At 36.3% G+C, this 27,005-nt stretch overlaps 1 protein-coding gene across 1 annotated transcript; it reads right to left on the reverse strand.

Annotated features, from left to right (window-relative positions):
- Positions 1-5,530: 5,530 nt before the first annotated feature.
- Positions 5,531-6,211, reverse strand: LOC110112468 (enoyl-CoA delta isomerase 2, peroxisomal-like). Its single transcript, XM_020844708.2, has one exon. The coding sequence runs from the start codon at positions 6,208-6,210 to the stop codon at positions 5,701-5,703; it is 510 nt and encodes a 169-aa protein (XP_020700367.1). The 5' UTR covers position 6,211; the 3' UTR covers positions 5,531-5,700.
- Positions 6,212-27,005: the final 20,794 nt, after the last annotated feature.

The raw sequence follows: 27,005 nt of genomic DNA on the forward strand, positions 1-27,005 counted from the left end.
AAAAATTAATTAATTAGTAATTTAATAACTTTTTTTTAATTATTTAATTAAGAATACATTAAAATAAAATTTTAAATTTATTATAATTAAGATAAGTTATTTAATTAATAGTTAATTAAATAAGCTATTAAGTTAATAATTAATTAAAATAAATTATTAAATTAATATTTAATTAAAATGATCTATAAAATTATTAATTATTTAAATTAGGAAACTTTTTTTTCAGAAATTATTAAAATCCGTCGGAAAGTCCGCCGGTAACAAATCCGTCAGAAATACGTTAGAAAATCCATCATAAAATCTGTAAAAAATATGCCAAAAATATCTCATTGTAATCTGTCAAACATTCGTCGTAAATTAGTCTGTCGGAAAGCCGCTGGAAAATCCTCCAGTAATAGACAATTTTCCTGTAGTTGGTTTGGATAACCTACTGATAGCTGATGCTCATTCTTGCTTATTATATGTGTAAATTTCATGATAGAAAGAAGGGAAAAATATAAGTTGAGTAGAGATAAAAATAATGGATTTCAGTTTATATGTATGTCTTTAGTTACCAGTAGTCGGTCTCACTGACACCCCAAAAGAAATCCTTTAGTTTGACATAGAATGAGGGCCAAGACTCAAAATGATAAAACCTATCAAAGAAATGCCAACATCAAGGGACGAGCTAAACAAATTCTTCCAAATTAGCGCCTCTTTCAACAAAGAACATCGGGACAAGTTGGGGCAAACTCTTCGTGATCATCTTGAGGTATTTGCATGAATAGTTGTAGAAATATTGGTTATCAGTGAAGAAATTCTATGCAACCTACTCAACAAATGTAAAGATGTTCGTCCTATCAAACAAAGAATATGATAACTATAGCTCAACTCGCCAAGCTCATTCATTAAGAAGCTAAAAAGCTATTAGCTACTAATTTCATCAGGGAAGTTCAGTATTTAAATTGGATTTCAATTGCGGTAATGATTCAAAATTTGAATGGCAAATAGAGAATGTGCATAGACTTCACAAATTTGAACCCACTGCCTCAAGGATGGCTAGCAACAAGCATCGACGCCCTTGTCAACTTGGTGCCTTGGCGGTGGGCCATCCTGTCATAAGTTTTTTAGATGCCTTCTTAGACTACCATGATATCAAGATGCATAATGCAGATTGAGAGAAAATATTATTCATCATAGTAGAGAAAATGTATTGCTACAAAGTTATACCCTTCGGGCTAAAAAATATTGGGGCCACTTACGATAAGAAGATGGATAAAATCTTCAAATAATATGAAAGCTAGAGTATCAAAGTATACATGGATGATCTCATAGTCAAGAGTAAATATGCTAATCAGCACATCGAGGACTTGCAAGTGACATTCCTCACTCCCAAGCAGTATAATATGATGTTGCCCTCAAAAGTATACCTTCAAAGCAGGCATGAGAAAACTCCCAAGGTTCCTCCTAACGCCCGACGAAATAAAAGTCAACCATAACAATGTACAAGCCATACTTGGCATAAAGACACCTTAAACTACTAATAAATACATAGTCGTAGTATCGACAAGAGTATTTAATTTTATAAGTTCATATTAGGCCTTCAAGATTTGTTACATTGAGCCAAGACCTTCCTATGAGAAAGGGCATCATTTGTAATCGACTACAGGCACTAGTAGAATTATTTTAACTGGGCTAGGCCCTATTAATTTTTCTCCTTTTCAGGGTTTTCATGTAAAAAAAAATTTTGTGTCACTTATGAATCTTACACCTCTCTCTCTTATATGTCTATATGCTAGATCTTCGTACAAAGCTAGAACACTAAACCCTATGTTGTGTTTAACCTAGCTTTGAGCCATCCCAAAACTCATCCAAATTTTATGAGAAATCTTAATTAACTTGCAATCACTCTACCATCATTGTAACCCATGTAAAAAGAGTAAGATGTCAACAACGAACTATAAGTTTGGATGCAGTTTTAGCATACTTGTCTGGTAATAGTTAACATTATTTTAAGCTAGTAATGGAGCCATGCTAGAATATACAATAAAATATGAAATAGGATTCAACGTAAAAGTTAAAATATTTAAAATAAAACATAACTCTATTGCAACCAAAGCTAGTTTAAACTAATAAATTTGAGATATAGCTAGTATTGTGTATAAATGTTTATCCCTCTTTGAGTATTTGGAGGGTTATAGACATGATTATATTTTAAAAGTGATTAAGACTTTTGTTGCATCTTGGAATATTCACGGTAATAGAGAAATATAAAATTTTAGCATCCTAGCTTTGTTTGAAGATCCAACACACATACAGATGAAATATAAGGGTGTAGTGTTCATAAGAGACATCAAAATTATTATGTGAAAACCTTTACAAAGGAGGAAAAACCATGGGCATTTTCGAGTTGAAATGAATCCACTAATGTTTGCAATTGATTACACATGAGGCCCTTATGGGGGGAGGCCTTATTTTGATGTAGCAAATATATATCATATATAGTGCATTACATGGTGGGAGTTGGAAAAATTTGTATTGGCATGTACATTTGGTCGATATGACTATGTTCAACGAGTGATGTAGGATGGAAGGATCGTAGTTACGTGATGGTGATTGAAAGGATCATAATCGAGTGATGGTGGTTGGAAGGATCATAGTCAGCAGACAACAAAGGTGCGAAAGATTATAATCGAATGATGGTGGTCTGAAGGACTATAGTCAGTAAATGATATAGGTTGAAAAGACCATAATTGGATGATGATGGTCGGAGTGACAATAGTCAATGGGTAATGGAGGTCCAAAAGATCTTAATGGAGTGATGGTGGTCGGAAGGATCATATTCGATGGAAAATAGAGGTTAGAAAGACCGTAGTCAAATAACGATGGTCAGAAGGATCATTTCTAAGCAATAAAGGTCAAAAAGATTGCAACTGACCAATAATAGGGATAAAAAAGATCATAATTAATATAAGGTGGTCAGAAGGACCAAAGTAAGGCAATGAAAGTTGGAAGGGTCGTAATCTAGAGATGGTAGTCATAGTGACCACAGTCGACAGGAGACAATGGTCAAAAAGATCATAGTCGGGTGACAATAGTTGGAAAGACCGTAGTCGATGAGCGATGAAGGTCGGAAAGGCTATAGTTAAGTAATTATGATTAGAAGGACCTTAGTTAGGCGACGAAGGTTAAAAAGATAGTAGTTGACGATGTATGTCAGAAATACCATAGTCAGGTGATGGTGGTTAGAAGGACCATAGTTAGGCGACGTAGGTCGAAAAGACTATAGTCTGAAGATGGTTCTCATACCCCAACCCAACCATGATAGCTCCAATCGTGTTGAGCTATGATAAACAAATCTCAAAATCTAGTTTAAAATATTTCATATTCTCTTCATATTTCATTTTAAATAAAACTACAAACTACATAGTTACTAACACACATAAATATCGAAAATAAACTCATTCACAATATTTCTTTCATTTCATCAAAATATATCTACACTGCAATATATGGCTACATGTAAAAGCTATAGAACTGAATAATAAACTAGCTATGACTATACAAAAAAAAAAAGAGAAATACATATAATTATATCTGATCTAGAACTGCTAATCAATAATCTCCTTCCCATTTCTAAATCCTAAAAACTAGAAGCAAAATCATGGTGAGCTATAACAGCTTAGCAGACCACACAATTCAATCTAAATTTCTAAATTCTTTTATTAAATTTTGCTGAATATTTAAAAGCAGTTAAATGCAATTTAATAAATCATTATACTGAGAAATGTAATAAGAGCATAACACTTTCTAATTATTTAAATAACCATATTAAATAGATAAATAAATTATAATTCATATCTTAAAAAAATTCATATCACATTTTCTGGACCCAAACATAATTTCAAAGGATTTTGACCCCTTATGACTCCCTTTTTGTGCTTATAGCACCAAAACATGCCCGTAGGAACCAGAATATAACTTATAGCCACCAGAGCGTACCTTATAAGTACCAAAATATTCCCGTACACAAATTATATCTTAAAAGATTTTGGCCCCTTATGACTCCCTACAAATATAATTTAATCATATATATACATATATCATCATATTATAGTAATTAAAGAGTAATTGAGCATATATCAAAATTGCAAATTTTTCTATAATGGTAGGCAAGAGAAAATCATGATAGGAAAAGATGCTCAACTTTTTAAAATTATCATGGATTGTGCAAAATAATATTTTAAGACTTTTATGTACCATATCACTATTTTTTAATATCTAGATAGTTTTATACGCAACAAAATCCCACAACTTTTAAAACCTCTATTGTAAAATTTTTTAAAAAATATTTAAAATGTGTATAATTGTAATCTTTATAATATATAAAAAGTTACACGATAAAATTTTTACCAATGCAAAATTATTTGCATTTTTTGCTAATGAAAGCAGATATTTGATCGAAAAATCAGACAAATACTTTGTATTTTTTCAAAATTGAGATAGACATAATATGACCTGCCTCAATTCAGAAAATATTTTGAATTGAGATGACGATGGAAAAAGGATAAAAAACAGCTAAAAATCATCTTTCTTTCTCCCCAAATCCTCTTATTGCTGCTTTTTCCAATCGGGTTATAACAGACCAATCCAGATGCTGAACATGTTGGTGTCATAATGGTGGTTAGAGACCGCAGTCGGCGGGTAACAGTAGTCAAAAGAATTGTAGTCTTGTGATGGTCGGTTGCCGGTAGAAAAAAGCCGGTGACAATTAGTGGTTGGACGTAAGCTCGATGAAAGTTGGTGGTACAGCGAATGTCCGATAAAAGTTCGATGAAGGTTAGTGGTCGAGTAGTGGTCGAGAAGGAATTTGATGGCAAGAAATATATCATATTTTTCTTTCTTCTTCCTCTTATCCTCCATCTCTTTGTTTACTCGATCCCCCCTTCAGTAAAGAATGAGGGGGTTTATTTATAATTTTTTTGAGAATGACATGACTAGTAAATAAAGAAAAAATTAAGAGCATGTTGGGAGTGTTTCGAATGGACGATTAATGTCTACTCTCTTGATCATGAACCATTTATGGAGTATTTAAGTGTTTTAATGATATTAGAATTTGACAATTTTGGGCTTGTTGTATCCGTCTCATTGAGTTGCTCGATTCGACTATAAACATGTCACATTTCGAAATCATCTAGCCATCCATTTTATATATTTGAACCTTCCGAACATGCTTTGGGTCCTTGATGTGGACCCACTTGGGCTCGTATTGGGTCGACTTAGGTTTCGTTGGGTCCATCTTTTCGAAACATTCAGTTCAACTATAAGTTTGTTGAAATCATAGTTCAGATAGACCCGAATTTAATTCAAAAATTTCCAATATGATTTTGCCGCTAGTTTTGTGCTAGATAATTTTTTGATTATATATCAATTTCATTTGAGTCAACTTTTTTATTTTTTTTAAAGTAAAATTTTTAAATTTTTTTACTTAAAAAAATTATTTTATAATTCAATAAAAAATAAGTGCCAAACAAAATCTAAATCTACAAGGTTGGGAGAAATATCCTTGAAAATTCTTCATTGATAGTAATGAGACTCAATCTTCAAGACTAACAAAGTGTTACTAAATACTAATAGAATGATATATTTCAGAATGATCACGAGGAGCTTACAAAGCCGCAGCAACTCATCAATCTATTATTTTATTATTTTTCCTCTTCTCTATATCTTAGACTTTGAATTCGATAAAAACAGCAGTTTTACCCTATCTTCATCAGTCTCGGGCGGAAATCCTAACGCAGAACAAATCTCCGGCAACGACCCCTTCCGAATCGAGCAGTAAATCTCACCGATCCAATTCCTCGCCGCGAGCTCCTCCGCCCGCCGCACAGCCGCCTCCAGCGCCTCCTTCGCGCTGCCGTGAGCCCGATCGATAATCCCCTTCGCCACCGCTTCCGTCGCGCCGATCTTCTTCCCCTCGAGCACGATCTCGCGGAAAACTTTTCGATAGGGAATCTTGGATCTCAACAACGCCATAGTATACGGAGCAAAAGGAATACCGACATCAATCTCGCTCATGTAAATGAAACCTCTGTCTGCTCTCATCTCCACATAGTCGTGGCATATCGCGAGCATGAAGCCGGCGGCGGCGGCGTGGCCGGTGACGGCGGCGATGGTCGGCATCGGAAGGGAGAGGAGATCAGCGACGAGGGGGCGGAAGAGGTGGCCCATGGATTGACATATATTATTGACAAGATTAACCTAATAAAGCTTAAATTATTTAATTCTTACATCATTAAGATACTTAAATACTCAATGAATATTTGATAAAGTGTTTAAGACTTTGGCATATATATATATATATATATATATTTTTTGGATATGCCGACATTAGATCCCAAGTCCTGGATGAGAAAAATGAAGGATTGCGTCAGGTAGTCGACAGCCAGTATACAATTTCTCGAATAATTATATTTATTGATTTAGAGAAAACATATGATAAAACTTCAAGAGAAGTGTGATGGAGATTTCTAGAAAAGAAAGAGGTTAATAATGCTTATATTCAAGTCATTAAGAACAAATATGCAAGAGCTGTTACTTGTGTTCAAACACAATGTGGTTTGACCAAGTATTTTCCTATTTTAGTTGGATTACATCAATGATTAGCCTTAGTGCTGGTTTAGGATGGCGTCACTGCTGCTTTACTATTTAAAAAGCAGTTAAGCATTTGTTTGGCTTGATCGCGACAGAGCCGGTTACGAAAATTTCTGCTGCCGCTCGCTGCTTCTCGCGACCGAACCTTAGCTCCCGCGGTACGCTGCTTTCCGCGGTTTCGAAGAACAAAAATGACGTAACTGCCCAGTTCGTGCGGAAGTTGTCGATCATTTCCGACCTCCTGTCTTTCGGTCATCTACCATTTCTCCAAGAGTTATTTTCGATTACTTCCAACTCTTCTTCCGTCCTCCTCTCAGGACCACACTTCAAACCAGCACTGCCCGCCTCCCCTATTCGAAAATCCCCATTCCTTTTTTTTTGTCTCACGCCATCACCGACACAGGCTCTACAATCTGAAGTGCGACAACTACCTTCCCTCTTGACGGATCTGAAGTCACACCTTCCGCCTTTCATCTGCTTAATCGGAACTAAAGGCTGCAATAGGAGTTCAGACTACAGAGAGTTGAAGGTAAACGTGAATTATAAAGGTTAACCTTAGAGTCTTAATATTTTTCGTTGGAGTAGATTTAAAACTAAATTTATTGAATGTAATTTTAATAGTAATAGATATAGTAGGGAAATTGTGACTTTGAATGATCAAGTCATTAATATGAGTATATATTTTAGATATATTTGGCATATTGTTTAGAGGGATTGTGGAATAGATAGGGATATTATTAGTAGAATATAAGTTGAATGGATAAACTGGAGGAATGCATTGAGCTTGTTGAGTGATAGAAAACTCGCCTCCAAACTTAAGGGAAATTTCTAGAAGATGGTGATGAAACCTACAATACTTTATGGTGTAGAATGTCGGCCTTTAAAAGAGAAGCATAATATTAAGTGTTGCGGAGATGAGGACACTCAGGTAGATGAGTGACTTTATTCTTAGAGACAAAATATGAAATGAGAATATACGTGAAAAAGTTGGAGCAGCACTTGTGGAAAATAAGATTAGAAGAGCCGCCTTATATGGGTTAGTCATATAAAATGACGTCCTTTTGATGAACATGTTAGAAAAATAGATGTATTATATTTGGCTTATGTTAAAAAAGATAGAGATAGACCTAAAACGACTTGGTTAGAAACAATTACATATTAGATTTAAATGAGAACTTGACTCTTAATAGAGCACAATGAAGAACAAGGATTTATGTAGCCGACCCCATATAGTTGGATAAAGGCATTATGATGTTGTTGTGTATATATATGTGTGTGCGTGCACGTGCGTGCACGTGCGTGTGTATCAGAGAGCATTTCTCATTTAAAATGATTTGTATGGATTTAACAATTATGTTGATTATTACATATTCAAGTACAATGATTAGAAAACTTAACATTCACATTTATGTAATCTTTAAGTTGAAAGAGGCTGTATGATATAAATTGATAAAGAAATTAACAATATTAATAACAATTTTGAGTTTAAAAGAATCTGATTCTATATAAATATTGGCATGCATGAATTTTGATTTAACTAAATTGACACATGAAATTTCTGAATAAATGAACTATAATCACATATTAAATCACTTTAATTTTCCTTTTGTGAGATATTCTTCTAAAAAAAACTTTAAATAATTAACTCTAGATAAAATTAGGGGTGTTAAAACGAATCAACAGGTCAGGTTCAGACCCAACTCATAATTTACCTAATATGAATCTGATCAACTTGAATCCGACTCACTAGCAACTCAAATGACCCAAACTGAACCCGATAAACCATTTTGATTTAATTTTTTTTAAAAAAATTAACAATAAATTTAGATTAATTAAAAAAAATAAGATAATCATACAACAAATAAAAAAAAATTAATAAAAAAATTAATTTGAGCTGCTCAAAACTGGGTTGGCGGGTTAGCTCAAATCGTTTAATAAATTTCCAAAAGTTCCTACCCAAACTCGACCCATTTATTAAATGGGTCAATCCAGACCTAAATTTTTTAGGGCAGATTTTGATAGGATCATTTTTTTTGGACATTCCTAATAAAAAGTAAAAGTTATATCTCTATGAAGGTAACCTAATTTTCAAATTTGCTGTCAAACATCCACCATAATTCCTCCTAAAAATATTAAACAAATAAAGGGAAACAACACACGCAAGCTCTTTTTGTCTTTCATTTTACCTAGGAAAGAAAGCATTCGGGGCAGGGCCTCTGTTTCGAAAAATTATTACGTGCGGACGCCGCCCACGGACCCATTAGAAAAAGATGGGAAAGTAGATTACTATGCTACCCTCACACTGCTATCAATTCAGAAAAATTATTTTGTGCGGCACTCAATGGTACAGATGCGAATCAAAACACGGTACATCACCCGATATCGAGCAGTACACAGTAGCAGTACAAAGCAAAAAAATAACGTGATATATTCTCATTTACCTCTGAACGCAATTCGGTGATCGCACATAATAATTTTTCATCAATTCAATGAGCTTACATCTATTAACTCATGCCCCTAATTGCGGGCCACCTTCTAACAAGTGGAGATCGTTCAAAAGATGATGCAGCCGGCTTCTAGTCCTAGTCATTTAATATTCAACCGTTTGATCTTCATTTACTCCATTTGGACGGCTGGAAAATTTTTGAAATCAAATAGGTTGAATTTGAATTGAGCTCAGATTCTCTCTCTCTCTCTCTCTCTTTGACATTTAGGCACTAACACACACATACACATTGTATACGCAAAATTCAAACTTAAGATATATTAGTTGGTAGCCAAAGCTTCCAACTAACAGATCAAAGTGAGTTCAGATTCAATTAGAGAAATGTTTGTAATCTTAGAGCAGGATTTTTTTTTTTGGAACGGGGGTATCGGCCTGCTGCCACGTCATCTTGTGACATGCTTTGCGATGCCCACTAATCCCTCGGCAAGTCTACCAGCAACCAACCACACAGGTGCAGGACCCACAGTTCTTTTCTCTCCACTTAAGAAGTCGTGCATTATGAGAGGGGATTCGAACTTGGGATGGGGGGTTCCCAACCAAGCACGCCCACAAACCCACCTAAGCCCGGTGGGGTCTTAGAGCAGGATTTGAGTTGAATATGATTTAACTTAGGATTTGTTTGTGACAGCTTTTTTACTATTTTTTAAAGTAACTTTCTGGTAAAAAAAATTTTAAGTAAATTTTTTTTTATTAGAAAGCTGCTTTAAATAGCAGTAAAAAGTTGTCCCAAACAAAAGTCTTAATTTAAATAGGCTAAAAGTGAGACCATTGGAATTAATTAGTCTCAACTCGACTAAATTTAGTTAAATTTAAGTTGAATTAGTTTAAATTGAGTGGAGGCGAGTTGATTTAATTCATGTTGACCTATATTCGCATCAGTTAAATGAAGTTAAAAAGATTTGAGCGGTCAAATAATCGAATTGAGTGAGTTAATTAGGTTGATTTGGGTTGATGCGAGCCGAATGTTTAACCTGGATTGAATTAATTTAATTATTTCATGTACAAACATCTATTAGAAAAATTTTTATGAAAAAAAAGTTTAATTAGAAACTCCTAAAAAGGGGAAAAAACCACGGGGTCTGGCCCAGTTTGAATGAATCCATTAGTGTTTGCAGTTTATTACAAATGAGGCCCTTCCTTAAGAAGAAGGTATTGACTTGATGTAGCAAATATATATCTTACATAATATATTACACGGTGAGAGTTGGAAGAATCAATGTTGACATGTTTGTTTGGGGCGATAGAACCAAAGTCAACGAGTAATGTAGGTCGGAAGAAGCATAGTCGGGCAATGGAGGTTAGAAGGACAGTTGTCGGCGGGTGACAGAGGTCGGAAGGACCATAGTCGGCAGTCGATAGAGGCCAGAAAGACCATTATATGACGACAGAGCTCGGAAGGATAGTAGTCGCGGGTGAAGGAGGTAAGAATGACCATAGTCGGCGAGCGACATAGGTCAGAAGGACCGTTGTTTGGCGATGGGGGTCGGAAGGATCGTAGTCGGTGGGCTACGGAGGGTCGGTGGGCTACGGAGGTCAGAAGGACTGTAGTCAGAAGGCAACAGAGGTCGGAAAGATCGTTGTATGAGGATGGAGGTCAAAAGTATCATAGTCGACGAGCGATGGGGGTCGGAAGGACCGTTGTCGGCAGATGACGAAGGTTATAAGGATCATAGTTGGCGGGCGATGAAGGTCGGGAGGATCGTAGTCGGCTAGCAACGAAGGTTGGGAGGACCGTAGTTGGCAGGGATTGTAGTCGGCAGACGACAGAGGTCAGGATGAATGTAGTCGACAAACGACAGAGGTCGTAAGGACCATAGTCGGTGGGCAACAATGGTCGGGAGGACCGTAGTCAACGGGCGACGAAGGTCGAGAGGACCGTAGTCAGCGGACGATGTAGGTACGAAATATTATAGTCGACATGCGACAGAGGTAGGGATGACCGTAATTTGATGACAGTGTGTGGGAGGATTATAGTTGGCAGACTAGTAGAAGTCCTGCGATGTTAGATAGATTGGCGGATATCTGTCGATGCCCGGAAAGTATTCCGGCTTTAGTTAGCGAACTGGCAAAAGTCTGACGATGGACGAAAAAAACTTCAGTGGTGATAGGCGAAAGGGCATAAGTCCGGTGATGGTCAGCGAATTGATGAAAATCCGACGGTGGTGGGTGAACGGGCAGAAGTTTGACGGTGGTCGGCAGACTAATGGAAGTCCAGTGGCGATCGGCGGATGGGAAGATGTCCGGTGGTGGTCAACGGACTGGCAGAAGTCCAACGGTGGCCGACGGACTGGCGGAAGTCCGTTGGTGGTTGGGAAGAACTCTGGCGGTGGTCGGGATGAACTCCGGAGGTGTCGGTTGAGCTCCGAAACTCATCCCTTCCTTTCCTTCTTCTTCCTCCCCCTTTTAATGAGAATAATGGGGGTTATTTATAGTTTTTTGAAAGTGGCATGGCTTGTAAATATATGGATGATCAAGGTTAAAATGGGAGTGGCTTGAATGGACGGCCGATATTCATCCCCTTGATCATGGACCTTTTAATGGTCTTTTGAATGTCTTAATGATATTGAAATTAAATGATCTTGGGCTCGTTTGATTCAACTCGTCGAGGCGCTATATTCAATTATAAGAATATTACGTTTGGAAACCGTCTGATAATTTGAATTATTGTTTGAACCTTCCAAATGTACTTTGGGTCTTTGATTTGGACTCATTTGGCCTTGGATTGAGTTGAATTTGGTGTCTTTGTGTTTGTATTTTTGAGACGTTCAATTCGACTGTAAGTTTGCTGAAATCGAAATTCAGATGGTCTCCAGTTTAATTTTTGAAGTTTCCAACTTGATTTTGCCTCACGTATATGTTCGATAAACCGTAAGAAATATCATCACAGATGTCTCCAAATATAATGATGAACAAAATATGATCAAAAGAATCAAATTCTGAGGTCAATGACGAATTGAGGCAATAATGATCTGCTCAACTTGTCGATGCATTATTGCACAAAAATGCAAGATTTGGACTAACCTACAAGATATGCAGTACGGGTGTCAATTTCGGGTCGCGGGTCAAACCCGAAACTAACCCAGCACTATTCGTGTCAACCCGAACCCGACCCGTTTTTAAAAACGGGTCAGTTTTTCGGACCTGAACCCGACCCGCTTCGGGTTTGAGTAAACCCAACATGACCCGAATGACCTATTTCCAACAAAAAATTGCTAATTTTCGGGTCAAAAAATGGGTCAATCTCCTCTTTTCGGGTCAAAAATGAGTCAATATCGGGTTGCCGGGTCAAAATCGGGTCATTTTTGGGTCAATTTCGGGTCAAAGGGTTAACTCGAACCCGACCCAATTTTTGAAACGTGTTGAAATGTTGAACCCGAATTACTCGACCCGTTTCGGGTTCGGGTTGACCCTAACCCAAAATTTTCGGGTCAGGTTCGAGTCGGGTTTTCGGGTCGTGTCAAATATTGACACCCCTAATATGCAGAAAAAGTCATGCGAGTGATTGATGCCAAAAAGAAGGCCAGCAACCCTATGGAGACTCTCCTCTCCAAATGCCAATCCCCAACCAAAATCATTCCCTCGAGACACTCACTTGAGGATCTTATAGGAAGTACTTGACAAGACACTCTTCAAAGGCATTCACCATAAGTGCTCACCAAGAGTACTCACTAGGATTGTTACAAATCAAATTTAGATATGACATGACCTATGTATCTATTTTAGTTAGTCCTTGCATTTGTAATCCTTAAATATTGTACTATTTTATTGAATTTTTTGGTGGAGCCTCACTTGTAGCCTTTCCAATCATATAAATAAAGAGTTGAGAAATATTTTTGGGACCCTTTTATCAAATCTGATTTACTAAGCATAAATATATTTCAAAACTACTTTACACATTCGACCATCTTTCTCTTTCTCCATCTGTTGCCTTAATTAATCTTGAAAATTAGGTTAACATGTACTATACAAACAAATTTGGATAAAAAATAGTTCAAATGTCTTTTTTAATATGAGAATCTTTTCCACTTCTATATAGGTAAATTAGACTTTATATGCATCATAGTTTATGTAATTGAAAAATATCTCTGCTGTTTATTTTCTTGGTGAAATATATTATAAAGTTTATTTTGTATAAACTTACTCCAAATAAAGAATAACATATTTTCTTTGTACTTGATATGTCATCAAGAAATTATCTTGATCGGGCACGAATCTCGAGGAAAAATCAAGCTAGAAACATCAAAAATTAATTCTGGGATCATATGAACTTCGATTTTAGCAAACTTATTATCGAACTGATCGTCTCGGAAATACAAACCCAACGACACAAAAAATCGACTCAATCTGAGCCCAAATGAGTCCAAATCAAGGACCCGAAGCGCTGTTAGAAGGTTTAAACCACAAATTGAGTTATCAAACGGTTTCCAAACATGACGTGCTTATAGTCGAATCGAGGGGCTCGACGAGACAAATCCAATGAGCATAAGATCGCCAAATTCTGACATCATTAAGAACTTCAAATGACTTATAAACCGTCCATGATCGATGGATTGAGTATCGGTCGTTCATTTGAACCACTCTATATTTTCCCTTGATCTCTCATCTATTTACGGGCCATACCACTCCAGAAAATCTATAAATAGACCCCTCATTTCTCTTGAGGGGGGATCCAAGCAAGAGGAAGAAGTGAAGAAGGAGAAGATTAGGAGGAAAGAACTCCTCGACCACCGCCGCCGGGATTCTGTCTGAACGACATCGGAATTCCGCCCGACCTCCAACTGACGTCGGGGTTTCACCTGAACTCCAAGTGATGCCGGAGTTCTGCCCAAATACCATCTAACACAGTAGTTCTCCTCGGCCGCCAACTGATGTTAGACTTCTACCTGACGTCGGACCTCCGCTCGTCGCCAAGTTTTTACCCAACGTCAGACTTCTACCTGATGTCAGATTTTCACCAGACATCTACCTGATGTTGGATTTCTATCCATTGATGGTCTTCTATTAGACGCCATCTTTCTGAACTCCGTCGTTAGACAACAGTTCTTCCGACCTCCGTCGCCCGCCGACTACGATCCTTCAGACTTATGTCGTCCACTATTTACAGTTCTTCAAACCTCCAACGCCCGCCGACTATGATCCTTCAGACTTACGTCGCCCACCAAATAAAGTTTTTTCGACCTCTGTTATCTGTCGACTACGTTCCTTTACACTTACGTCGTCCGCCAACTACATTTCTTCCAACCTCCATTGCCCACCGACTATGGTTCTTTAGACTTACTTTGCCCGCCAACTACGGTCCTTCCAACCTCCATCGCCCGCCAACTATGGTCCTTCCGACCTTCGTCGCCTGCCGACTACAGTCCTTTTGATCTACGTCGCCCACCGACTACAGTCCTTCATACCAAACAAACACATAAACAATGATGTTTTGTATTCTCACCATGTAATGTACTCTATAAGATGTACATCAAGCTAAGACCTTCCCCTGAGGAAGGACATCCTTTGTAATCAACTACAATACTAGTGGATTCATTCATACTGGGCCAGGCCCCGTGGGTTTTCCCCATTTTTAGGGGTTATCCAAGTAAAAATCTTGGTGTCTTATAAATGTTACACACCCTCTCTCTTATCTGATATAGTGCCAAATTTTTGTACAACACTAAGACACTAAACTTTATATTTCTCTACCGCCACGAATACTCCAAGGCACAATAGTTTGGCGACGTCTGTGGGAACATGGTTCCTGACTGGGGGGCAATTTTGGCTCCAACCTCAAAAGATTATTCAACTGCTATTGATACATCAATTTCATGAAAATCAGATCCAGACTGGGGGCAACCTTGACTACAATTTTAGTCAAGAAGATCCCTCCAAGATTTTCAAAACTATGATTGCATATAAGGAAACTCTTGAAAAATGCAAGGATTCTTTTGATAAATTTCAAGCCACATACAGTCCCCTGCTGGACTTCTACTCATTGGACAAAGTTTTAATCTTGACCTCAAAAAGGTAGTAACGGTCTAAAGATAGACCTTTCTTCACCTTTGATTTGGGATACAAGTGGTGTTCGCCCCCTCCCAATCAAGGCAAAATCGATTCCAGGGGGATCTGATTCGACCTCTTCTATACAGGTTAATATTGTCGAGCAAAGGCTCCTACATACAACCTCAGATAGGTCTTACATCCTTGGTGGATTCTTTCAACCTCTTCCATACAGGTTAACGTCGTCGAGCAAAGGCTCTGACATACAACCTCGAATAGGTCTCATATCCTTGGTGGATTCTCTCGACCTCTTCCAAACAGGTTAATGTCGTCAAGCAAAGGCTTCGACATACAACCTCAGATAGGTCATACATTCTTGGTGGGTTATCTCGGCCTCTTTCATATAGGTTAACGTCATCGAGCAAAATGCTTTGACATACAACCTTGGATAGATCTCATATCCTTCGTGAATTCTCTCGATCTCTTCCACATAGGTTAACGTTGTCGAGCAAAGGCTCCGACATACAACCTTGGATATGTCTTAAATCCTTGGTGGATTCTCTCGACCTCTTTCACACAAGTTAACATCATCGATCGGGGCTCTGACATACAACCTCGGATAGGTCTCACATCCTTACTGGATTCTTTCGACCTCTTCTTTATTGGTTAATGCCATTGAGCAATAGATCTCACATACAACCTCCGATAGGTCTTACATCTTTGGTGGATTATGTGAGAAAATTTTTCTGATAGTGCTATACTGTTCTCATGCGATTTTCTTTATTTGTATTTTAAATATATTTTTTCAATTAAATCTACATAGTCGGATATTATACCACCCCGAGGGGCAGACTAATATCCTTCTATTGATTTTAAAGAAAGAATGCTATAATTCAATTTTCTAATCAAGTGCAGCATAGGGAATATACAAATCATCCCGGGGGATGACAAGTATATTATCCTATTAATCCGATTAGACTAATGAATTATGAATTTATTTTCGTTATCAAATATAGAAGATATTTGGCCTACCTGTGAGAGCAGATCAATTATCTATCGATCCTTTGATTATGAAAATAAATGTTAAAATATAAATAAAACAACGATCTATGTTTCACAGATATATTCCTTACTTTAGAAAGGAAACTAAAATAGGGTTTAGATTATTCTGGGATCTAGACTAAGAGAATACTCTCGATTTAAATGAAGACTAATTAATTTTAAAATTATATACAAATTTAACTAAATATTTGTGCTAATTTAAATTTTCATACTCAAACTTTAGATTATAAACTTTAACACTTGATTTGGAAGAGTTATAATTGATAAGAGGAGAGAATGTGTAGAGAGAGAGTGTATACATTCTAGACTTACCACCTGTCTAGAGTGGGCTGCTAGCTAATAATCTTAACAATCTTAATCACAATTATTCGTCGATGAATGCAAGATTTGAGATGGCTCTATCCTAGGAATCAAGGAATAGTTAAAGAAATTTAAATCAAATGCAATAAAATATACTTACAAAAAATGAAAATCTACACACATGTTAATGATGCATGAACAGTTATGTATAAAAGAGCATATTTTATTAATATAAAATTTATAGGTTACATCTCAGGGTCTGCAGTAAAGTAAAGGTGGTCAGGCCCCACCGACAACAAACCTGGGTTCTAAGCCTATAAGAGAATATAATTAAATACAACTACTTATGGTCTCCAGGATCCAAGTCTTCTATGAAATTCCAAAAAGGAACATCCTCATGGTGGAGGGTATTACTTTTTGGAGACCCATTTGTATACGTATAAGAAGTTGTTTTTAATTCTTTTACAGACTCCAGACACTTTACAGACTCAATATATATACAACAGATCTAAGAAAATAAAGCTTTACATTTCTTTTTATAAGTACATCAGATCCTAAGAACATTCTACTTTGCAAGTAAGTAAAAGCAGTAAAGTAAAATAGTTAAATAATTATGCATAATATGAGTGCGTTGTGAATAGTTATAAATGCAGGAAAGTAAATACAGAAAAGTAAAATACACAACCCTCACTTATTCACTCCGCATTCTGGTGTACATAAAGAAAATAAATATGCATGCTATGAATTGCAAGAAAGTAAGTAAACACACATGGGTGCCCTCTAGGCAAGACACCCATAAATAAAACCACAACAAACCACCGGCATAGCCTAGGCTAAAGTTGATAGTCCTAGCAAGCATCTAAGTGTGTGAAAGAGGTCATGTGGCTTGGATATGTCCTATAGGAATTATTGTTTAAATTGCGTGTATTATTAAACTTTATTTATTAAAGGCCAAATGGGAATTTAATTGAAGTTTAAGTAGAGTGTATTTGAATTTTAAATTATTCCACTTTTAGAAGTTAGAGTTATTTTATTTAGTTTTAAAGAACTTATAGATTGATAACTCTCTAAGTGCAGGAAGTTATCAATTTATAAGTCCTAGGACTTTCAAAATGAACACTCATCTTATAAAGAAGACAATGATTCATTTGAGAATCCTAAAAGTTTATTAGAGAGAGTGAAAGAGACCTTATGAATGCAATGTGACATATTTTTCAAAAGGAGTCGAGTATGCCACATAAGGTCGATGTATTATTAAGGGTTTGAAGATCTTCGAATCCAAATGTATTAGTGCCATCCTAAAAGGAGTCGTGCACAATACATAAGAGATCTTTTGGTTATTTAAGTGTATTAAAGGCCTCTTTAAATCAAAATGCCTAAAGCCCTCCAAAAGGAATCAAACTTTAGGCATTAAAGACCTTAATTCTTTTATTCTAAATTAATTATCAAACTTGATTGATTAAGATAAATCTTAATCAATCAAATTATCAAACTAATTTAGTTTTAATGAATTAGAGTTTAATTTTAAATTTTAATGAATTTTATTGTAATATTTAGATTTTTTTCAGAATTTTTAATCATTTATTGAATATTAATGAATTTTATTAAAGAAGAGTGATTTATTAAAGGATTTAAAATTAGAAAATTAGTATAAATTTCATTCAAATTTAGGTCGATTAATTCATGAATTTTATTTTATTTAAAATGAATTTTAGTGAATTTTATTATTTAATTATTTATTTATAGAAAATGAGTTATTAAGTGAATTATTAATAAATTAATAATTACAAAATTATTTAGAAATTTTATTTTTAAATCATATGATGATTCTCTGATTTTTATTTAGTTTTATTGAATTTTTAATGAATTTTTGAATTATTTAGAATTTTTAATAAATTATTAAAGAAATTAATTAATTAAAGAATTCTTAATGAATTTCTAATTAGAAAATTATTTAAAATTAAAATTAAAATGGTTTCTGGTTTTATTTGATTTTGAATGAATTTATTTTATATTTTTGGTATTTATTTTATTTTTATATGAATTTTGTAATATTCGTTTCATTAATGTTTGATTAAGGGTATTTAGGGATTTAATTAAAATTTAATGATACTTAAAATTTTAATTAGAAAATTGAATGATTATTGACTTAATTTAAGATTGATGAGAATGAATATTGAATTCTAAAGAATTTTATTTGAATTTTTATTATTTATTTAATAAATGTTTAGTTAATGATGATTAAGAGTTAATAAAGGATTAATTATTTTTTAGTGAAGTTTAGACTTTAATTTTGATTTTATATGATTGTAGATTTGCTTGAGTTGATTGAAATTAAAAAAAAGTTTATTTTAGAGTTTTATACATTTTATTTGATTTATTTGAATTTATTAAAACAAAAATAAGACCCTTAAAGAGGGATTATCTTAATCTTCTAGTTTTTGTAAGAACGATTAATGTCAAATCAACGTGTATTAGATCAAGGGGTTTATGACACTAGTTTTCTATGTTTGAGTTTCATCCCAAAAGGTATGTGTATAGTTCTCCCTAGATTGACTAATTGAATAAGTTGACTAAGACACGAATTAGGCTTGACAGTGTTCCATTAAGCCCGAAAGCAAACAAATGACGGATATTTCATCAAAATTCAAATACTAGCCGTTGCTTTGATCCACTCGCGTGATAGGTTCGCTTTGAAGGCATGAGCAGATTTTCAGTGGCTACCTTTCTCGGCATGGAGGGGGAATTTACTCCGAGCATTGACAACGGCCTGAAGAGGACGGAGAGATTTTTTGGGGGAAACGACTCTTCTGCCCGAACCAGCCTAGGCAAAATCCGGCTCTCTGCCTTCGCCTCTCTTCCGTTCGGACCAAGCTAAGAGACCAAAGTCCCCTCTCACTCGGTCTCTCCCCCAGTTTGCATAAGCAAGAGGAGCAGAGTCGAACGAGAGCCCGACCCAGCTCCGCGCCGAAGACTTTGTCTGCTGCTCCAACTCCCAACTTCCAGGACTCGTACCCGTCCAATAGAGAGCTGGTCAGTCTCTTTTCTCTACACCAGCAGGTATATCTCTTCTCATCCTTATCTTTCTTCCTCTTCTTCTCTTTTCTTCTTGATATCCTCCTCTTGCTCCATCTTCTATCATTTTTTCTCCATTATTCCCACAACTTTATAAGAGATCTAAGCCTTAATCCTTCTAAAATCGTACATGAGATTAGAGTTGAAGCTTGTTCTTTACTTTCTCTATGGCGTGGGATGGTGCAGTTCTTTTCCAATTGCTAATGTAATTTCATGGCATAAATCCCTATCCTTCCCTTATAACATTCTTCCTGTAGAATTCTGTGGAGTTATTAGGACGACTTTAGTTTTTATTTAAATATCGGCTGAAGCTATTAACCACTTAATTCTTATGAAAGTTTTTTTTTTATGACTCGTTTGGTGGTTTAAAAATTGAAGTGTTTTGAATTATAACCGAATTTGCCAGATTTCTCTGTTTGATTAGATTTAGTTAGAAACGAGATTGGATTTGAGTAAGAAATGCTATTGGTTTTCACATGGATGATTCTCTGATTTATTCTTCCATTATGCAGGTAATTATTTGTTGAATTTATGTCTGCATGACGGGGCTCTAAATGACATTTGGAAGATATGCTCTTTCTTGAGAATGTTGTGAAACGCTTTGTAAAAATACTTCATATTTGTTGTTCTTCATTCTAAAATCTTGGTGAGCTATGAGTAAATTGTGGAAAGTTATGAAAGAGCCCATGTTATACTTTATATATAAAAAAAACATGTATACAAGGTGTTTGTGATAATGCTTGTTAAGATAAGACACATTCATAAAGGAAAAGGGGATGGGTAGTTAGTATATTTATATTTCATTTTACCTATGAGTTTGGGGGATCGTCGGATTGGATAAGACCTTTGAGAATCCCATGGCTTATTGTCTTTTGTGGTTGCCTGGTTGGGTGGCATGCAATCTGTCTTCTGATCATGCAGATGCAGGATGCAGCCATTATGAGGATTATATATATATATATATATCGATTTTAAATTCTTTTCCTACCAAGCCGTCGTACTGAATTTTAGGCTTGCACTTGAAAATACACTATTGAATTCCAATTGGTTGCTCCAAATGGTTTTGGGAAGCAAAGCATGTTATTTATATGAGGACATAGGCGAGGGAACTTGATGCTATCAAGAATTTCTGTACTTTTTTTTGAACAATAGTATATTTTATTTTTTATTTTATTTTCTTTTCTTTTTTATCTATCCAATGATGGAAAAGCATCCAATGATCATGGTAGATTGTGCATAAGGCTTGGTAGACATTTGGTTTGCTGGCTCGATTGGTCCTTGGCCACTGATTGTTCACGGGTTGACTGTTTGGAGCATATGGCATTGAGCTCATCCTCTTAAGTTGTTGAGCTGAAGTTTAGTAGCTCATTAAATTCCAAAAAGGTACCTCATTATGAAGATTTACTTTTGGAGTGGCCTTGTCCCTTCCCCTTCCCCTCTTCTTCTTGCCTCTTGGAAAACCGTGGCTTTCTCTTTAATGATGGCTGAATTCTCTGCATAAAAGGTGCTGTTTTTCCATACTTTACCTCTTGGTATTCCGGCCATTTGCTGTTTTTCGCCCCTGGGACTTCTCCCGTGGTCGTGGCTCCTCGGTTCCGCTCAGCCTGCTTGTTTCCCATGCTGGCTATTTCGGTTCCTGTGATTGGATTGATTTCCGAATGGATTGGGAAGATTTCTATGCTAATGATGCTTCGGTTCTAATGGAAATTAAAGTCATGTGGCTCTTGGCATTCCCCTTCCATGTCTATAAATAAGAGATGAGCTTGTGAAGGAAAGGCAGTTGAAATTTGTGAGCATATTTGCTATTAACCTGCGGGTTTATTCGGAAATCCTGCGGGCTCTTTCCACCCTTTCTTCTCGGGCTTCTAACCTCTTCGTCTCTCCACAAGTGCCACTCCATCTGTATCCTTCTTCTCAACAGTGAAGCAACTTTAGGGTGTCGTGTCTTGGTTGATTTGGAAGCATTTGGGACAGTCTTGCAGTGGTGGACCATCGGTTTGCTAGTCTTATGCACTTCTCTTATTTAATCTACTATTCGATGTATGTGAGGAACCCGCTCTGACGGTTGTCTGAGGATTGCGTTTTTTTTATTTCTTTAAAATATCCTAGTATTTCTTGTTGTGTTTGTCAAGTTTTAGTTGTCTGCTTTAATTATAATAAAGTTTGTTTTAAGTTCTATCCATTGCGTCAGTTTCTTCTTGTGTGTCTACATCAGAATTGAGTACCTTTATGAGCCTCATCTTGCCTATGGGGACATCATGTGATCCTTGTTTTATAAGTGGAATCTTTATGGTTTGGTGTTCTCAATCCTGAGCTAGATGCGATGCAAAATGTGAGTATGGTAGTTGAAATCCTATAATCGTTTTTTTTTTCTTGTGGCTGTTGTTTGGAGAGGTCTAAGTAAAGCTTCACATTTAGCAAAAAGTGATATGTTGGGCTCACCATTAATTCTTCATCTCTCTTTATTAGCTATGAATTCTTCTTGTATATGCTGTCACCATTGATAGCTTATAGATGACTGAAGAAATACATGGTATGTTTGTCAACATTTCTTCCGTCGAGGTTGATTCTTTATGTAATGTGGAAAGCTTGGTTAATTGTAGATATTGGAATTCTATTTCTCGTAGTGATGGCATGGTAACTTAATGACAACTTAAAGCTTTTAAACATTTGTAGTCAACCTATGGAGTTGAAGTTTATGTTTATCATTGAAATGTTTAAGCTCTTGATTTTCTTGTGCGAGGTTAAGTGCTGATTTTGGTTCATTTTTGTGTTACAAGTTTTTTTTTTGGAAACAAACCAAGCGTAGATTTTGATTCGGATTTGAGTTCCAAACTGGTTTTGTGGAAAACAAGTGCAGATTTTGAGGGCTTTCTCATTGTTTTCATACAATAACCCCTATGGCACTTGGGTGAATCTCTTAATTATTGCTTTTCTGTGGAAATTCCTACAGCTTTTATGGAGCTTTTCTCATTGCTTTGGTGAGAAATGAGTGCAGTTTTTGAGTGATTTTCTCACTTATTTTTACACAGAAATTTCTATAGCATTTAGGAGGAACCTTCTTTGCTTTCATGAGAAAATTCTTATATCTTTTGTATTTTATTTTCACTGTTTTTTGTGAGAAACGAATGCTGATTTTGATGGGTTTTATACTCCAAATTGATTTGGAGATGACGTGTAGTGCTTTGGTGCAAGTTGGAGCTCTACATGGGTAGTATCTCATAAAGTTATTGGTTATACCAAGATTTTATACTTTCAAATTAAAGATCTTTATGAGCATAGGTTATTTTGTTTGAGGGATTCCACTGCCATTTGATATTTCTTATATATGCTTGCTCACAAAAATTTTTTTATTTAAAGCTTTCTTTGGATTCTCAATGGTACGTAACAAGAAGGTTAGAAAATGGTTTGAAAGCTTTTTCTGATGAATTTTGTGAATTATCTTATATTGAGAAATTTGATGATTTTAGTCATGTGAATGTTTTATGATGGAAGGCTTCACAATGCCTTCTCATTGAGAAACATTCACGAATATACCTCGCACAAAATGTAAAAAGCACTTGGTTGATTTTGCGTTAAAAAAAGAATTTTTTTGGTGTTTTGTTTTCTTTTCGATAAGGAGTTTTATGTGTTGTTTCATTTGGAGATTTCTTAAGTAAAATTTTGGGATTTGAAGTGTGATGGTTAGTTTTGTGTTGGAAAACACTTCAGTGTCTTCTTGAAATGAATGATTCTTCTTATTTGAATTAGCTTTCTTTTACTAGTGTCTGCTTCTAGAAATTGGATTTTGGATGAGTGTGAAGCAAAGAGGTTCATTTTGAGTTTTGGTTTTGGGAACTTGTTCTCTTTCGTCATTTTTGGACTTTATTTAGGTAATAGTTTGGGTAGTCGTTTTAAATATATTAAGTGCTTTGTTTGGATTGTGGGGACAGCAAAGGGCATTGAAAATACCTCATTCTCTATTCGTATCACATCGAATTGGGGAGAAGGCTATTTTAGAGGCACACTTGACTTCAAAGAAGTGTGCCCAACAACAACGATGCCTGCATTCCTTTCATTTTGATTTTGATTTTTTTATTTTTATTCCATTGCATTTTGCCGCATATTTCTTTGCTTTTAGAATTTTCGTTGTCTTTCTTATTTTTGCTCTAAAGTTGAATGCTCACAAAAGAATAAGAAAATCCAAATAGCTAGTGACATACCTGATGTGCACATAACAAAAAGGTACGTTTTTTTTTTTAATTCAATTGCATTTCCATTTCTGCTATTATTAGCTTATCATATAGAATGTGCTCTAATACAATCTCTTTTCTATGTTTTGCGAGGCACCTTCTTTTGGAGAGCAAAAAATAAGGAGAATTGGAGCACTAGGCGAAGGAGCATGAACAGTCGGATCCGAACATCAGTCGCCCCCATTAAGTCTAGTGGGGGCGCTACGGGCGGAACCACCGGGTCATAGCCCCCGGTGCAGTAAGTCTTCTTAAAACTTAGAAAACCTTTAAGGACCCTCATGGTTGTACGCTTCCTACCTTTTAGGACCCTATAGAAACCTCGATTATAACTAGGATTGCTTTTCTTTTGTTTTAGATCCCTAAACCTGTTGACACATGTACGAATGTCCTAAGGGTTAGAAACAGAACATCTTTTTCGTCTCATAAATTTAGTGACACCTAAGTACAAAAAATAAGGACCAAGTCTTAGATAACATAAACTTAGGGTGCATGCTCCTTTTAGGATAGAGACTTTAAAACGTAGAAAACTTAGTGCCGCATTTTCCTAGGATTCGTGTCTTAATCTATTAATAACTAATCAATAAAATCTGTAATACTCTAAGTCAAAAAAGTACTAAATCCATCTTAGATTTAGGGTTCAAGGCTACTACACTCGGTCTCGTGGTATGCCTAACTAGTGGGCAAGTCCTTTATTTTCAGGGACTATAAATTCTACTTATCTGCGTCGCGTAGATGATGCCACTTTTATCCTCTCTCTATGTATGTTTTAAGTGTACATTTTTCTTTCCTTCCTCAACAATCTCAGTCCCTTTGAGTGTGGATGTGAACCGTGCATGTTGACTAAACTATTTGAGCAATTCCTTTCCTTTTGAGTAGGAACTTTCTAGTCTCCCTTTTTGGGCAAGAAGAGTATTGGATCCTTAATCGAGAGTTTTCTCGGGCCCTAGGCTCGAGATGTAATTAATCACGGGGGCTTGCGTACGTGGGAAATAGAATTCCGCAACAAATAAACCCCACCTCGAGTTTTTGTATCGGATGGGGGGAACCCTTGACTATGATCAGGTCGTGTATATTACTACCCATCGGGGTGCGCTGACGAGAGCCGCCATCCCCAATGGTTAGTCGTATGCGCGATCCAATCTGTCCCTTCTAATTGACCCGTTTATACGGTGCTCTTTCGGAGGTCCACAACTTCAAGCTCATACGATCACTAGAAGCGGATTTTAGAAGCTTGAGGCAGACTAGGGCTCGGCTCTCCGTCGATCTCGTCTCCAGAAAGCTTTAAACACCTGGAAAAGGTTGGGAAATGTAGAAGAAGCTCTGGGATTTCAAAATGAAAAGCCAGAAGCTCTTGGGATTGAGTCGAATGAGAGATAGCTTGGCATTAGCAAATCCCATCCCTCTTGCCTATTCCAGGTGTGGGAGCTCATTTGGAAGGATGGGATCGACCAGGCAGATGATCTGGATGCAAGACACCTATCCCAGGTTGTTAGGAGGCAGAGAAGTGGAATGTACTGGCTGGGGTTGTAAGAAGTTTTTCTCCACATGGGGGGGGGGGGACCATCCGAGCTGGCTGGGCTTTATTTGATCGAACCCAAGGCTGGGTTGGCTTGGATTGAACATTGGGAAGCTTTCGGAGTTGGGTCTATGGGCTGGATGGGCTTGGGTTCAACCAAGAAGATTAGGTTGAAGGATTTGACCGGGTGAGCCCATTTGAACTCCCATTGACCACTTGACCAATCAAAGGAGTCAAGGGTTACTGATGTGGAGTCTAAACCATACCTAGAGCAGATCTAGACTGTTAGATAAACTTAGCTTTGAGAGGGTTATTTAGATGGGGAAGTTTGACCACATAAATGATCCCTTAAGCCTTGAGTTGATTTGTTTGACCAGTCAACTCAGTCAATGGTTGATGAGGTGGAGTCCAAGTGGAGTCTAGGGTTGTTTGGACTGAAGCATAGGTCTAGCTTTAAGCAAGGAGGTCGGGTCCATAGATTTGATCATGAAGATGGGTCTTTAAAGCTTAAATTGACTGGTTTGACTAGTCAACCTTAAGCAAAGTTGATAGGATAGAGTGCAGGTGATGTTTAGGTATAGATTTGATAGAGTATGAAAGGTTTGGGAATGTGAATTTGATATATGAGCGAAGAAAGTCCCTATGTGATGTGATTTGATCATGCTTTAGGGGTTGGCTGAGTCAGGCCATGATGGTTGGACTCAAAGCATGTTTGGGAAGTCTCTGAGCTATATTTTGAAGTTTGTTTTAATATAATAGAATTTTTTGATTGAATCTTGTATATGGATTGAGCTCGACCAGATTGAGTTTGATCAAATGATTGTAGTTTAGTCAATGTTGATTATATGAAGAATTGAAGTATGGTTGAATGTAATTGGATTGATCTAATTGAAGTATATTTGAGATGATTGAAAACTAGGTATGTGATTGTAGTACAAGACTATAGGTGATTGATATTTTGATTGAACACTGGATGATTAATCGAAGATTTGATATATGCAGGTTGATTAGACTTTAATTGAATGTTGATTGAATGCAGGCCATCGATTGAAGATTAGATATATGCAGGTTGATTAGATTGGATTAAATGTTGAATGATTGATTGAAGATTGATGTATGCATGTTGATTGGAGATTGATTGAATGCAGGTTGTAAGGTTTGATTGATTGAATGAGTTTGAGATATATATTGGATTGGATCAGGCTTGATTTATGGCCTAGACTGATCTAGGATCTAAATAGATTTAAGGTCTAAATAGATCCTAAGGATTGGATAGATCTAGGGTCAAAATAGATCCTAAGATCTAAATTGATCTGGAGGGTTTGAAGTCTAGATTTGAATGAAATCTTGATAAGTTGAGATATGAATTGAGTTGAGTTTGAATTGCTTTTAGGATCCTATTAGAGACCTCATACAAAAATGAGGTCAACAGATTCTCTCGACCTCTTCCACATAGGTTAACGTCGTTGAGCAAAGGCTCCGACATACATCCTCGGATAGGTCTAACATCCATTGTGGATTCTCTTGACCTCTTTCCTATAGGTTAATGTTGTCGAGCAAATGCTCCGACAGACAACCTCGGAAAGGTCTTATATCCTAGGTGATTCTACCGACCTCTTTCATATAAGTTATTTTCATCGAGCAAAGCGCTCTGACATACAACCTCGAAAAGGTCTCACATCCTTGGTGGATTCTCTCG

The sequence above is a fragment of the Dendrobium catenatum genome, unplaced genomic scaffold (genome assembly GCF_001605985.2).
Source record: "Dendrobium catenatum unplaced genomic scaffold, ASM160598v2 fragScaff_scaffold_621, whole genome shotgun sequence".
NCBI classification, from domain to species: domain Eukaryota; kingdom Viridiplantae; phylum Streptophyta; class Magnoliopsida; order Asparagales; family Orchidaceae; genus Dendrobium; species Dendrobium catenatum.

Coding starts and splice junctions, on each gene's coding strand:
- LOC110112468 (XM_020844708.2), bottom strand. CDS start 6,210: ATGGGCCACCTCTTCCGCCCCCTCGTCGCTGATCTCCTCTCCCTTCCG.